General features: G+C 39.6%; 1 protein-coding gene across 1 annotated transcript; it reads right to left on the bottom strand.

Annotated features, from left to right (window-relative positions):
* Nucleotides 1–676: 676 nt before the first annotated feature.
* Nucleotides 677–7,066, bottom strand: SERPINA10 (serpin peptidase inhibitor, clade A (alpha-1 antiproteinase, antitrypsin), member 10). Its single transcript, XM_010583883.1, has 4 exons — nucleotides 6,333–7,066; nucleotides 4,574–4,847; nucleotides 3,702–3,849; nucleotides 677–883 (listed from the first exon to the last, which is right to left on the bottom strand). The coding sequence occupies exons 1-4, from the start codon at nucleotides 7,039–7,041 to the stop codon at nucleotides 692–694; spliced, it is 1,323 nt and encodes a 440-aa protein (XP_010582185.1). The 5' UTR covers nucleotides 7,042–7,066; the 3' UTR covers nucleotides 677–691.
* Between the last annotated feature and the right edge of the window lie 8,062 nt (nucleotides 7,067–15,128).

The following is a 15,128-nucleotide window of genomic DNA, read 5'->3' on the forward strand; positions in this document are numbered from 1 at the left end:
TTTTTCAGGTTCAGAATACCTGAGTTAATTTGCAGAATTATTTTGTCTTTAATAGAAAGAATATTTTAAAAGCAGGCATATCATGTACGCTGAGAAGAGGAGGTGATTTGATAATCTGAATAAATACTTTGAAAGAGGTCACACTCCAGATGATGCAGACTTCATGATAGACTCAGTGCATTTCTACAGTAATAAAATAAAGATCTCTAGACAAAGGCTGTAAATTCTCTTTTAGGGCTTGATCCTGCTTCTGTTTTTACAAGTGGCAAAATTCTGCTAACATTGAGGTCAGTAGGCTCTTAAGTCTCATTGCAACAGAAGATAACATTGAGGAATATCAAGCTGCAGTGTTTGGGAATGAAATTCCTTAATATTTTGGCTTATGAATCTCTGGTTTTCACTCAGACTTATCACTAAAATGCTGAATTTTGAAAGTTCAGTTCTGTGTTGTGTTTTTTTTTAAATTTGCAGACTATGTTTTACAAGACACATTTTTGTCACTTTGTGCTTTAGTGAATTTAGCTTGTTACTTAGGCGTTAATAAAGTATTACTAGAATGACCTACTGCTAGCTGGAGAGATAAAACAGGTTTTCATACTTCCATATTTCCCTGTCCTTTTATTCTAATGTAAATTAATAAAATAGAAATAAAGACTCTTACATACCCCAGAATAGAAACTGATACCTTTATTCACATTTCTGTTGGATCAACCACCCTGCCAATGAAGAGTAATGTTTTAAAAGTTTCTTCAAAAATCATAAAAAGGAACGGTCGGTCCACTTTGATGACAGGAGGCACTGTGAATGCAGTTATTTCTGACCCAGTAGCTGCTGTGGCCTCAGTTCCTTCTTCATCCACTTCAATTACTGCCTTTTGGACAACCTGAAATGCAATGTAGAAATAAAATATGTGACAGAAATAAATATTCATGTGAAGAATGTTTTTCAAAGTGCAAGGCATTCAGTTGAAGTAGGCTTCTATTAAGGGTTAAAATGAGTAGGTCTGTGCAATCTAGCTCTGTGTGTTAGACTTGTAGACCCGTATGCTGTCTGCTTCAGCAGCAGAAGAGTTAGTACAGCCACTGTGATCATGATACTTACCGTGTGGATGCTAGTTCAGGTGGTGTTGTGCTTTTCCACATTTAGGTTTCACTGGGAGATTTTGTTCTTGCAGCTGGTAGCATGAAGCAACCATTGCATTTGTGTAGCGCTCCTCTTTGACACCTGACTGTACAAGGGAGAGTTTCTCAAAAGTGGGAGGTGTGTTTTCATCAGTCACAAACACTCACTGACTGGATATGACATTCACAGCTGATTTTGTGAGAGCTTAGGCAAATGTACCGGTCTTGGCTTTTTTCTTGAATATTTCTAATCTGTATGTTTGGTAGCACAGAGTAAATATGCACAGCAATGAGGTGCAATCCTGGGTTGGGCTGAAGACCTTCCCTTCTCACTGAAATTGCAGCCTGGCAGGATCTGGTTCTTTTCTAGTTTTTTCTTTCAGCCTGCACTTACCTCAGTAATTCCCCTGTATTTGGGTCTGTATTGGTGAACTGCCTAGTCAGCTAGTGAATTCCCAGACTCCTAATTCTAGGAATGATTTATGTGAAGACAGTTGGAGGACTTCAGCAGTGTTGATCTCTCTGCTAAATATTCTTAAATAATAAAGCTAGCTATCGTGATTCACAGGGACAGGATGCTCCTCTGGCACTTTATAGCTGATGCACATATTGCTTCTAATATCAGTTAGCAGCCACTATTCAAGGGTGATTTTTGCATGATAACACAACAGAGTTAACTGCTGAGAATCAGCATGGAATAGTTATATGATCAAGAGGAAGGGAGAAAAGTGCTGCAGGTTGCCATTGTACTTCCCAAAAGTAAAACAGTTTATACCAAACTGAAAATCACTGCAATTTTATGTGTTAAATATTTATTCTTAGTATGTTATGTTTTCCCAGAAAGGTTATTTTGTTAAGCCAGGACAATTTTGGAAAACTGTAGTTCAGGGCTTAGAGTTTTTGGAACTTGTATAGAAGTTTTTATCATACCACCTATTAACAGTTTTGGCAAATCACAAAGGCTTCTGTTCTGTAAGGATTTGGTGTAGGGAGACTTGTAACAGCAGCACCAGTAGCTTAGAAGGATTCTTTCTGATAGGGTACAAATACCAGAAGGGAGGGTGCAAAGAAGATGGAGCCAGGCTCTTTTCAGTGGTGCCCAGTGACAGGACCAGAGGCGATGGGCACAGACTGAAACACAGGAGGTTCGCTCTGAACATCAGGAAACACTTTGAGGGTGACTGAGCACTGGCACAGGTTGCCCAGAGAAGTTGTGGATTCTTCCTCCTTGGGGATACTCAAAAGCTGTCCGGACATGGTCCTCAGCATCCAGCTCTAGGTGACCCTGCTTGAGCAGGGGGGGTTGGACCAGATGACCTCCAGAGGTCTCTTCCAACCTCAACCATTCTATGATTCTGTGGAGTCTCTCCTGGAGTTATGGTCCTAGTTTATCAATGCTATAGAACCCTGTACAGTCACAAGCAGTTGCATTATATAAATTCTATACATAGGTTTATAAAGCTATGTTTTTAAATCCTGTGTCAGATTGATCTCATTTGAGCCTTGTTTTCCTCAACTGTTTATAAATCCAGCTTGTTGCAGAAATTTTGTTACTTTAATGTATGAATTTGCATTTATCATTAATTGCATTTCATCTTGTTCCACACAGTCCAGTCCTTGAGGTCACCAGTTTCTCTTTGTGGTATGTCTTTTATCTTCTTTCTTTGACCATACCTCTTAATTTTCTATCATCAGCAAATTGTCTTTTGTATAGACTAGCTGTTTCTTCTTAATGGGACATCTCTGGTCACATAGACCTGTTCCTTCCTGATATTGGTGTGACTGTCACGTCCTTTCTCTTCCATTCTTTTCTGCTTCTCATTCTGCCTCTGTTTTCTGTCAGTCTTCTGAAATAAATTTTTGCTCTCTCTTAAATAGTGGTACTGAGTTATCTTCTCCTCCTCTTTTTCCACGGGGCTGTGTTCCTCTCTTCTTGGCCATTCACCACCCTTGCTTTTGCCTGTTTAAGTGATCTTTCAAAGTTACAGCATATGAAGTGGAGCATCCATATGGGTTGGAATACAACTGTGTTGTGCCAATGGTTTGCTGTGAGATTCTGTTTTTTCTCTGCCAAGGTATGCAGCAGGAGAGGCAGGACTGCTTCAGCTTCTCTTTCTCACTGTTACATTTTTGAGATTTTATTATTTGAGCTTTCTAAAGTTCCTTATTTGTTAAGAAAAATACCTGTCTCTGGACTGCGTATGAGGGGTTCCCTCTTTGGGTTTCCTTCCTTGCTCTGGCTTTTGCCATTTGACTGTCATTTACAATGTCTTTCTTGTTCACAGTTTTTGTTTCATTGTGCTCCTTCCCTGCCAACCATATTCTTGAGGCAGAGCTTTCCTCCTGTGGTGGGTTAGCTTTGGAAGGTGTTGAGCACATATGAAATGTAATCGCCCCTTACTTATACACACCTCATACTTGAAGTGGGATCCATACTGATTAAGATGTGCAGATTGCATATACATGGCAAATGAGGTCCTTTCCTATTAGTGTCCCTATGAGTGTATATGACATAGTCTCTTGGCTGGGCCATTTATATGCTATTGTAATCCAAATAGGAAATAATTTTAGAAGGCTTACCTGTGAAACTGCTACATATCCTTGATCTGTGAGATGACTAAGATCTGCTTTACGTGTAAAGAGATTTTTAATTCCAAGAGCATGAAGCAACTTCTTCATTTTGTATTTTTGCTCTAGTTTGAACTTTGGAAATGAAATATCCACTTTTCTGCTTGGAAAAAAAAAAAGTTCAATGCAAACTTAGACTATATAGGAGACCACTTGACTGCTGAAATGCACTCTCCTCAGGAATTAAGCTTTACATAGAAAAAGAAGGGGCAAAAACTAAAGAGTCTGCTGGAATTTAGGTTAGCAGAATATCATCTCAGACCTGTTGACCGCCAAAGATGCTAGAAATAATTTCCTTCTCTGTATAAAATACTTCCACTAGCACTTACAGTGCTCTGATACCAGGGTGACACACTAATTTATTGACCAGTGAAAAGAATTGTCACTTCAGGAATTACATTTCACAGGAATAATTTGGGTTTACATTTCCATATTCAAATTTATCCATTACTTTGCATTTCCACCGGTAGGAAAGGTTTAATCAATATACTGCATGTCTAGATTTATTGTGCACTTTGCCTGGTAGTGCTCTATTTAAGGAGAGAGAAGGGCTAAGGAAGAATTTGGAAAGACTAGATTGACTATGCCCTCAGACAGACGTTTCTGAGATGAGCCACAGGCTTGTTACCTCAGAGCAGAAGCTTTCACATGCCACTTGGACTGTGGGTGGGCCATTAAAGGACCTCTACTCTGTAGATACCTAATGCCACAGAGACACCAGCATGTGAAAAGGCTTAAGAAGACCAGCTAATCTTTGTTGTGCTTTGTTGCTTTGCTGCAATAGACATAAAAGACATTAAGGCCAATGGGTGTCAAAGCAATACCTGGTTTTCATGTTTCCAAGCCAGGATTCCACAAGCTCTGTAGTCAAATGGTCTTCAATTGAAATGTAATCTCCCTCTTTTTCTGGGATGACAATCAGCATGTGGGCTTTCCCTTTGTAGGGTAGCTTTATCACAGTGCATCTTAAATTCTCATCAAAAGTTGAATTAACTTTATCTGACTTGAACATCATGGGTACCTGTACGCTTCTGTATTTGTTTATGTGGAAAGTCTCAATTTCTGTGAATTCGGAATTAAATGGATGGACCCACTTGCCTGATGAAAGAAAGAAATTAAATAATTATGTGCATTCAGACTTGTTCAGAAGTTAACGTAAAAAAAGTATAGGATATTTTCTATACCTAGTTGAAATGGATGTCAGTTGCGTCTGGGATAAGTGGATGACAACTGCAGTATATTTAGTGTATGTGCTTTAAATTTTTTCCAGCAGGAAAAGGAAGCAATCCACAAAACAAAACTCCTTCATTTGCAGGGAAAGAAGGGAAATCTTCTTCTAAGGTTGATTTAGTTCCCAGTCAAGTTCAGAGCTGATACCCTTTTTTTTTTTTTTATTGAATGCTATATGAGCATCCACCTTTTATTAACATGTCGCCTTCTCAGAAATTCTCTACCAGCTGTTCTATGTCCTGTTTTTAAATTAATTATACAATCTTTTGGATGGGGATTCAGCAGTGCACTGACTTGTAAGGTGCCACTGGTATGTGACCTCTTCTATACTAATGATTTTGATCTCTACCATTGCTTTCAAACATAGCAACAGCCATTTATCTCTTTTCTCTGATTTTCTGCCAGGGAAGGTAACCTTGGCATTGCACAAACTGCACTTTTGTAAGTACGAAAGAATAAGCTTAGTCTGTAGGGAGTCTGTATGGCCAAGGGGTAATTTTCTTTGTTCTCATGTGTGCATTTATTTTAGTGGGGTTTCCATGGATGGCATGTGCCGAGTGCTTTAGACTGCAGTAGTGGCTGTGACTGAGTGTTCTCCGCACAGCATTCCTCTTGTCCCCTTTGTCACCCTAGCTCTTTGTCTTTGCTTTTTACCTAACCAGGTGTCTCTGGCTTCTGTATGGCTGTTTCAGAGTAAAGGGTGGGCTATGGCTCCCTGTCATTGCCAGCACCTCCTTTTGGAGTCACTTTATCTATCTTCTAAGCCAGCGGTCAGAAAGACCCCAACAACAGGAAAAGGAGCATAAGATATTTGGCAGTAGAGGACCTCTCCACAGAACAGTCTCTGCCCATCACAGCTATTTCTTTCCCTCACCCTATAAGGTAATATAATGGGGTACTCTGGTTCCTCTGGGGAAAAAGGTTCTTGACTGAAATAGAGAAATTATTTTTGTTTTCATGATTTTGTGCACTATGTAAGACCAGTCAATGATTTTATGCCCAATATCCAGCATTCAGAAGACTATAATGATTAAGGCTTTTTCATTTTAATTGGTGAATGAAAATTAAACATCCCCTTTAGTCATAAAGAGGGATCATTCGGAGACAGATTGAGATAGTTTGATGCAGGGCTTTCTGTTCTCTTTGAGACTGTTGTGTGGAAGACAGCATAGAAGAATTGTGGTTCCTATCATGAAAAATAATTTCCTATTAAATAAACCTAATAGAAGAAAGTAAATCTACATAGAGAAAACAGGACATCTGAATTAATTTAAACTTCCGCTAATGTAGCTGAAGTTAGAGTCCTGAGTCTTCTAATAAATAATCATTTTGCAAAATAAAAACAACAGTTACCTTTAAAGACAATGTAGTCCACAAGTAGCAGTTTATCATGGCGGTCAAGCTCTTCAAAAAGGTCTGGAATTTTTCCTTTGGTCCTTTTGTTAATGTTTTGATTTATGACACGTTTTGCCTGTGTGAAGTTTTGAAAGTCCACTCTCAGGAATTCCATATCAAAGTACTGCTTAGATAAATTGAGGAAAGACTCCTTGAGTCTGAAGTCCTTCTGGATAAAAGAAAGAGTACCTTGCACAAGGAGAAGTTCTTCATTCATTGTGATGTTATCTCTCAGTTGTTTAAACAAAGCTGGTAAATGATGGCGATCCACTCTGTCCTTCAAAGCATGGAGGTCTAGACCTTTTACTATTTGTCTGTGTGTTTCCCCTTTGGCTGCCAGCATATATGCAGTCATGAGAGCTGATACAGAAAGGGGAGCAATGATTACATTATTATCATGTGTCATTGCAATTTTTCTGTAGAGGTTAAATCCGAAATTTGCAGTCTTTTCAGTAAAGTTGTAAAGCGTGAACTCTTCGAGACCTTGGTCTTCAATAGACTTAGAGATATTTTTATGATAATGCCACTCTTCAGAAATATTGACATTTTTATTTCTTTCCAAGAAATTACTCTCTTTTTCCTTCTTTGGAATTTTAGGTTTGATGCCAGCCTTGATGATTTCAACACACATTTCACTTAAGAGAAGTAGGTAAATTCCTGTTTTCATGTTGACATCCAGTAATGAGCTCTTTTTTTTTCTAGTAAAGAAAATGGAGAAAGAAAAAAAAAAAAGGCAACACAATGACTTTTTAGTTTGTTCTTCTATTCACAATGCAAGAGGTCAGAGATGTAGCAAAGTGGTCTCTGCGTCTTCAGTGTATATGCTCTAAACCTAAGATCTGGTTCCTATCTGAAAGGTTAAATTTAGATCAGTGGAAGAGAGAAGTTTCAAACATCATTAAGTGAATCCAGAAGAAATACCATGATCTTCTGGTATTGGTGGTTCACGTCGGAAGTATTTCACTGATTTTCCCTTGCTAAACTTGTAATTCCTTTACAAAATGAAACCCAGGTTTCAAGTACAATATGCAGCTCAAAGATGAAAAATTGGCTTGTTGGACCTGTGTCACAGCTTTCACTCCTGTGAAATTGATGTCATCTATAAGCACAAGAATTCTAGGCAGCATGTGGTAGAAATGACATGCTTGCCTTTCATCATTTCATTTTTCATCCTTCTCCTATAGGTTGTTTATTACTCCATTCAGATCACATTCTCCTGATCGAATGCCATAGGATTCTCTGATCTTTTATACTTCACTGTACTTCAGCAAATGCTGAAGCAGGTTTGTCAGTGCTGTCTCCTCCCTGAAAATACCATGTTTCAATGTCAAACAGCGCAAGGATGAAATGGTTATTCTGTGCTTAAAAATACAGTATTTTACTCAAGTTGTGACTTCTGAGCAAAGTTAATACAGGGTCTCTCATCTGTCCAACAAAATGTTTGGAGAGAACTGGACACATCTTACAGAAGGCCTCAGGCAAACTTTAGTATCAGACATTACTTGTGTAAATTCACACATGCAAACGTACTTTTTGGGTATAAAATGCAAATATGCTTATCATTCATCTTTCCCTCAAAGCAATATATGAATTTCTCTCCCATACAGCAGTGTTGAATTGCGCCTTATGGAAAAATTTTGAATGGCCATAATCTTTGGAGATTCATTTTTTTTTTCCCATTGTAAATTAAACAGGATGTTTAAAACCACCAAGCCTGTACAGAATCCTTTTGTATAGCAGTGGCATGCAAATGGATAAATGAGATGAAAAGATGGATTATATGGCCCATCATTAAAGTAGTAAGTGATTCAACAACCTAGAAAACACATGGCAACTATTAACTACTCCTTTTAAGTTAAGGATCTGTAGCAGCAAATTACGGTCATTGTATAATTTGTGATTTTGGCATATGGGAAAGCTGGTTTTATTTGATTGTCATTTATTCAGAGTTCAGCTGAATTTCACAGTTGCCCGATTCAGGCTGTGGGAGTTAGTCTGAAAAGGTATGTTGATGTGAGTAGTGAGACATTTGGGTGCCAAGTCACAGGGTGCTTTTGGCAGTCAGGTGGTGTGCTATTTTCTTTTGAGATAATAGGTCACGTTCTGTACTTGGTGCAACACAGATGGGCTGTAATGACTTAATCGGGATGCAGTGAAATCCCTGAATGTTATGCCTCCTCTTGAGTGTATGGCAGCCAGGGAACAGAGTAAAAAATGCAGCATACTGTGATTGTGAATATTTTTTCTTTATTTTTCTTTCCCATTAACACTTGCTTTATTTTCAATGAGATTCCCAGTGTCTGGGTTCTGCAGGACTGGAATAGGGAAGGGGATGACTTGACTTCAGCTGCTGCTTTGCTGGCCAAATGGTGCATGTGTCTTCTGCAGGGTTGGAGTACTTGCTCTCCCCTGATGGACTGCAAGCAATGCTCTTAAGAGCTATTACAGTAACTGCAAGGCATTTCTGCTCCTTATGTAGTGACCCCCTTCTATGGAAAGTAACACCGCACCAAGGTACTGTTCCTGCCACAATGCTATGCTTGCCCTGGCAGCAAAGAAGGAGGTCCTTTCCCCTGGGAGTCATCCCTACTTCAAAGAGGTATCCTTGGACATTGCAGAATCAGCTCTAGCAAAGAGGCAGGGATTGGGAAATTTTGCTTTTGATCATGTTTGGTCACAGAGGAACGGCTTTCTGCAACAGCAACAGTCCCTCTAAAAGAGCATTAGGCCCAACTGGTCCCTGGATGTTGCAGAGCACCAGCTCTTGTCCCCATCTTTTCTGGGGATAGTGCAATTCCTGTGCAACATCTGACAGTGTTGAGTTTGGCAGATGTCACTGTTGCGTCTCTCTCTGAGAGGTCTGGGACAGTACTTGGCTCAGGCGGGCCACCAGATCCCCCCCCAGGAGATGTGAAGGGACTGAATGGGGAAGGCAGTGAGCTGCCTTCCAGAGGGCTCTGCCTTCCTAACACAAATAGGTTTCAGACTGAAAAGATGGGGTGAATGCAGAAGCCCTTGTTTACAAGCACATCCCAGACCATTCAAGAAAAGAGTCCTGCATCCTCAGGCATATGCAAATGCTACCGATCCGGGCGTTGTGAACATCACAGGAATAAGAACCTCACAATTGCACTAAGCATTCACTGCAAATTTGAGATTGCAAAAATTTAAAATTAACATTACAGCAGCTTTATCATTCACCTTTAGTAACAGAAATAAAGCATCTCCTCTAGGACTAGGAAAAACAGTTCTGGAAACAATAAAGTGATATTTTTGCACATTATAGACTTGTATTTTTAGACCTGAGTGAAGCTTATTGCTAATTTTAGAGAACTCACTTTATGCATAGACAGTTCATTAATAAACATGTGTTAGAGCAAAATTAACATTCTTTCCATTTTAAGAAATGTTTCTAGTAGTCTCAGATATCAAAGAAGTTTCTTGCTCAAAATGCATTTTTCTTCTGAAGGCATTAGAGCAAAAGGAAAACATATTAGAATGCTGATTACGATCTAGAACCATTTAAAACATCACATCTAGAGAATAGCTGATAAATATATAAAACTATGTATATACGTAAAAAATATAATAATCCTTCCCTTTACAATTTAAATGCTTCATATAAATCTTTTCTTACCTATTAGGTAGCTCCTCTGTTACTTTTCTCGATCAACTACGTTTAAAAATGAGATGAAAATGTCTGTCCCATATAGAAGTTTTTCAACAAATATTTGCTCTTCCGAAGAGTGATAATCTGGTTTTGTCTGTTACAAATTAACTGCTTTATAAACACTGAGTATTTTGTTTCCTATAAATGGCATAATGAAGGAGGGTTATATTCCAGTAAATATATTTTATCTTTCATGAGAAACAAGAGAACAGTAAACTCTTTGCATCCAGCCCTTTAGTATCCCTGCAGGATTTGGCCCCGCACATCCAATCACTCATGAGAATTATTTTATAGGCAGGCTCTGAGCTACTTGGTGGTGGAAGCAGTATCCAGTCCTGCTTAACAAAGCCCCTTTCGTGGAAGAATAGGTCACTATTCACTAAAGCAGAGGGGAACACAAGGGAGGGAGGGAGAAGGTACAGCACATTTGTAGGGGTGTTGTCAGCTCCCTCGCCCTGACATTTGGCCATTCCTTTTAGAGGAGAGACCAGGGCTCCACTCCCTGTTTCAGGAGCATGCCAGCTATTCAATAACATATCAGTATGCCAAAATTAACCAACTGATAAGCACTGAGTGATGTTTCTGCTATAAAAGACAAAATGGGGGAAGCTGATATTCCTGCAAAAGCTGTACAGAGCTATGGGAAGTAAGAATAAACTTTTTTAATTTCCAATTGGTCTTGCTTGGACAGATTTGACAGGCCAGTTTTGGGTCTTGAATATTATTAGTTGGGCAAGGCACGTTCTTTAAGACAGATAGTTTACTCATCAATTTCTGTAATGTGGGTATGATGTAAACTCTTCGCTATTTTGATCAGTGGCCTAATTCCAAATAAAATATAAACATGGAACTCCCTATCTTTCCCTCATGCTCCTAAATTACTTTTTAAAATACTGCCAAATGAAACACAACATTTCATTCTGATTTGGATTGTAGAAGAAACAGAATTTGGTCTTACAATTTGAGATAAGGGGACAAGTCTCTATTTTTCAACTGAACTGAAAATAAAATTATTATATGCAGTTTAAGTGGAAGCATTGTCAGAGGAAAGGATGAAATTTTGGAAAGCCTGTAAAGGACTTGGGCATCCAGGACTCAATGCAAAAAGGCTTTTGTTTGGTGCTAATGAGTATTACTTCTATAAAAGTGACAACAGTGTTTGCTTACAAAGTGCAAGATTTGATTAGGAAGTACTTAAGACCTGAACGTAGCCCCACCATGGGGGGCATTTGTGGGTTTTATGCTCTTAAGAAATTCAACAGAGGGATCGTGAAGGGTTGCAGTCTCTAGGTACCTAAAGTCTTCCTGGGTTTAAATTCTTATAAAATGTTCTTCTTTTTAGAAACAATCCAGGTTATAATAGGCCCTGAGTTTATGCATTGTATTAAAGAACACAGGAACATAGGACGGGGTTACTGAGTGAAGGCCCTGCCCTAACATCATGCCGTCTATTCCCTAAACATAAAAAGCTCCACTGTGAATGCCTCAGTGACTCCAGAAATTCATTTCTCTGTCCAGATGACTGGACATTTTTTTTCTGCTTCCTAGTCTATATTCATTTGTGGCTAATTCAGCTGGATTTGAAATTCAAATGTCTTCTCATTACGTGGAAGAAATGTTGCATCTGATGTGGCCGAGCAAAGCTGGATTACTGCCATGTGCTTCTGAATCTGTGCATCTTCTGGAGACTGTGGTACTGTGGTTGTGGCCCAAGAAGACAATACAAGGAAAACCTGATGCACACAAAACCATACCCAGCTTTTGTGGTCAGCAAAATTGGCAATGTTATTTGCAATGACAATAGCAACCAAGCCTCTTCCTAGCCCTCGCACCAGGACCCTGACACGCACGGTCACCACTGGAAGCCCTGCCGGAGTTAAGATAACAATATTGATATATTTAATATTCAAAAGCTGAAGTCTTGTTTATAGATGGTAGCGAAAAGAAGGTTTTGAAGAAATCTTGAAGTCTTTGAATCTCTCAGTTAAATCTTTTCTGGACCACAAAACCCACATCAATCCTATTTTATCTGGAAGAAAAGGGAGGCTGCTGTGAGATGTATTGGCTCTGTACAGAGATCTGAGGGTATTGTCTTCCTCTCTAGTTACTCACAAAGCCCTTGCTACTTTTTCCTGCTGGGTAACACCTTGCTGAGAGTATCCTCCACGCACTATTGGGAGTAACGTATTCCTCCCACCAGCTACTATTTATATTGTCAGTCACCCCTTGGATTCAACAGAGTTTTCTGATCAGTAAAACACCACACAGCATATGGGCAACACTCTGCCAAACTATACATATTCACAGAGTGATTTACTGCAAGAGGATTGCCGGTGTGTCACACCAGCAAAATGGCACTTTTCTGCAGTTTAAGACAAAACCACCCCTGAGACCAGGACAAGCAAGGGCAGTACATGTGTATTGCTGCCCAGTTGCGTCTCTCCTGGGAGCTTGTGCCAGCACAGTGCTGAGGCTGCGCAATAGGCAACTGATCTGTCAGCGGTTGAGCTGAAGACCTTCTGTTCTCTAATAGGCAAGTGTTATTGGATGCATAGACAACTCTGAAAAACTTGGCAGTGGTTATGTAGTCCAAGTTCTCACCAATCTGTTTGTCAAAGGCCCTGTGACTCTTGAGTGCCTGGGGGTAGATACTGCAGAGGCAGGCTCAGCTGCTTGTTCCAAATATTCAGAGGATTTCTCTTATAAGCCCCTTTCATCCTTTTACAGTTCTTTTTTGTGGGGCTGGCAACACCTCTGCTTCACTGGCTGCTTTTCCTCTTACTTACTTTCCCCCTCTGGTTTAGGAAGCCTTCGGTGATTGGAGCAACCAGTCATCTTAATATTTATTTGGTTTGTTTCGGACTTAAGTTCCCTGTGCTAACTATGATTCCTTCCAATTACAAGCTTCTTGGTACACCGATAGTGCTTGCTTAGGTAATGCCTCTGTTTCACACGTCGTGCCCCATTTTAGCAACGTTTGTAACTTGACCACAGCTCACCTTCAGAGTGGGCTATGAGATATGATGGGCATGATTGCAGTACCAAGAGATCAGGTTCCAGGAAGGAAACTGGTGATTTAATTAAGTGTATCAGTACCAGGTTCCCAGTAAGACATTTTGTGGAACTGAGTTTCTTGCTTTGCTCAAACAAGGTAGTAACCAAATAGGTAAGTTTCACTCAAGGCCCTGCGAGTTTCTGTCCCCAGCTAGTGGCTACCTATTTGGTTTCTCAAGGGCAGACACCCCTGTCTTGATGGAGCTAGTTGAGATCGGTCAGAAATACTGTGCAGGCTGGAGTCTGATGAGAAGAATTAAAGTAAAAAGTGTTAATTCAGGAAAGTATTTGGGCTGACTGTGGTCTAAACTCTTACTCGTTTCTCAGGCTAAACAAGGAGATAGAGATGCACAAGGATCTGTATTTTTTCTGAAGTCTCACTATGAAATTACTCATAACATACAAACTATCATGCTCTAACAGTTATAAAAAGGCTCTTTACACAGTCTCTTGAGCATACTTAGTTTGTCAACGAGATGATTCATCAAGGCTGCTGCTTCTCTCACTCAAAGAGTGCACATTATAATTGAAATGAGCGGGATGCAAATGCCCTGGTGGCTCCACACCTACACTGTTTATAAGCGCAACCCTTTTCATAGTGAACTAGGCCTATGCAATTATTTATATAGGAGGATTTCTGTAGTGAAAGCCTCTTTGGAAGGTATGTATTCCATCTCACCTGGGGTTACTGTACAAGATGGACAAAGCTGTAAAGCTGTAGTATTTCATAATATAGGGCTGAAGTATCTCATATTTTCAATTTCACAGTCAAGTCCTGTCTAATTGTCCTTGAACAAACAAATAAAATTATAATCATCTGTTAAGAGCACATCTTACTATGGAAGCTTTTATAGGGAATGCAAAAATGATGAAACACTGTGTGTCCAGAGAAGTACTATCAATTTTCAGTAACAGGTAAAACAATCATCCATGAGGCATGATGATAGTAGCATGAATCCTGCTTTATTCCAAGGGGTGGAGTAAATGACGTTTTAAAGTCTCCCAGCCTTGTTTCCTATGATTCTCTGACTCACAGCAGGAACATTTTCATTCTCAATAATTTAGTTGGCCTGTGCTTTTACATACAAGAATTCAAGAGCTGCAGCAGTGGTGGTTGGTGTTGCCTAGTCCCTGTGGAGCCAGCAGGTGTCATCCGAACCTTTATTTCTCTGATGGGAAGAAGGATAATTTTGTGTATTTGGACATGTGCCCTTCTCTGTGCCTTACTAAGTTTGCATCATGAGGCAGGACTTAAGCAGGCAGGAGACACAAACTTAAAAAACTGGCACAGGAAGATATTTCTGTTCTCCTGGGAGGGCATCTCAAATTTTCTCTAGTAGATGTGAAATGCAAGTGCATTTCTGTTTTAAATTCCTGAAAAAAATCAACTCCAAAGGTAGGAATTGCAAAGTGTCTAAGAGATTGGTATGTCTGAGGGGAAAAAAACTTACTACTGCATCTTCAAAGTGGCAGAAAATATTGACATCAATGACTTCTGATCACCTGAACTTGGAATATGATGTATTTTCCCACTATTCCTTATCTAAATTCCGTGTTTCCATGCACTGCACATGCATCTCGTTATTGCTGTGATAATCAAGTTGAGTTCCAGACTATCTTTGACTGTCTGGCCTGAAGCAATTACCTGATGTAATGAAGAAATCTCTGCACTTTGGCCTCTGTAAAAGACAACCAAAACATGCCCTCCTGCACTTGTGAAATGTGCTGAGGCTTACTGAGTACCAAATGAGTGCAAGTTAGTGTCATCCACATTGCCCAGAGTGGCTGGCAAAGAGCTCTGCGTTGTGGGGTTGGGGTTTTTTGTTTGATTGATTTTTTCACTTTAAACATGGATATCAATACAGTAACCTGCTACAGGTCTGGTACTAGTTCTCATGGGTTGAGTGTGGGCTTCCTGTAGGCTGCATGTGGTGGGTATTCAAAAGCAATTCTTCTTCCTAGAGAAAGTATGTATCTACCAAGCTGTGTTTTCACAAAGTATTTAAACAGGGGTTAGTTTTCATACAGGA

Source organism: Haliaeetus leucocephalus, unplaced genomic scaffold (genome assembly GCF_000737465.1).
Source record: "Haliaeetus leucocephalus isolate CR32 unplaced genomic scaffold, Haliaeetus_leucocephalus-4.0 Scaffold932, whole genome shotgun sequence".
Classification (NCBI taxonomy): domain Eukaryota; kingdom Metazoa; phylum Chordata; class Aves; order Accipitriformes; family Accipitridae; genus Haliaeetus; species Haliaeetus leucocephalus.

What these genes read in the sequence shown, in the direction of transcription:
- SERPINA10 (XM_010583883.1), bottom strand. Translation starts at nt 7,041, where the DNA reads ATGAAAACAGGAATTTACCTACTTCTCTTAAGTGAAATGTGTGTTGAA. An exon ending in GGACTACATTGTCTTTAAAG is followed by an intron (nt 4,848 to 6,332) that starts GTAACTGTTGTT and finishes TTCTTTCATCAG; the next exon opens with GCAAGTGGGTCCATCCATTT. An exon ending in CTTGGAAACATGAAAACCAG is followed by an intron (nt 3,850 to 4,573) that starts GTATTGCTTTGA and finishes TTTTCCAAGCAG; the next exon opens with AAAAGTGGATATTTCATTTC.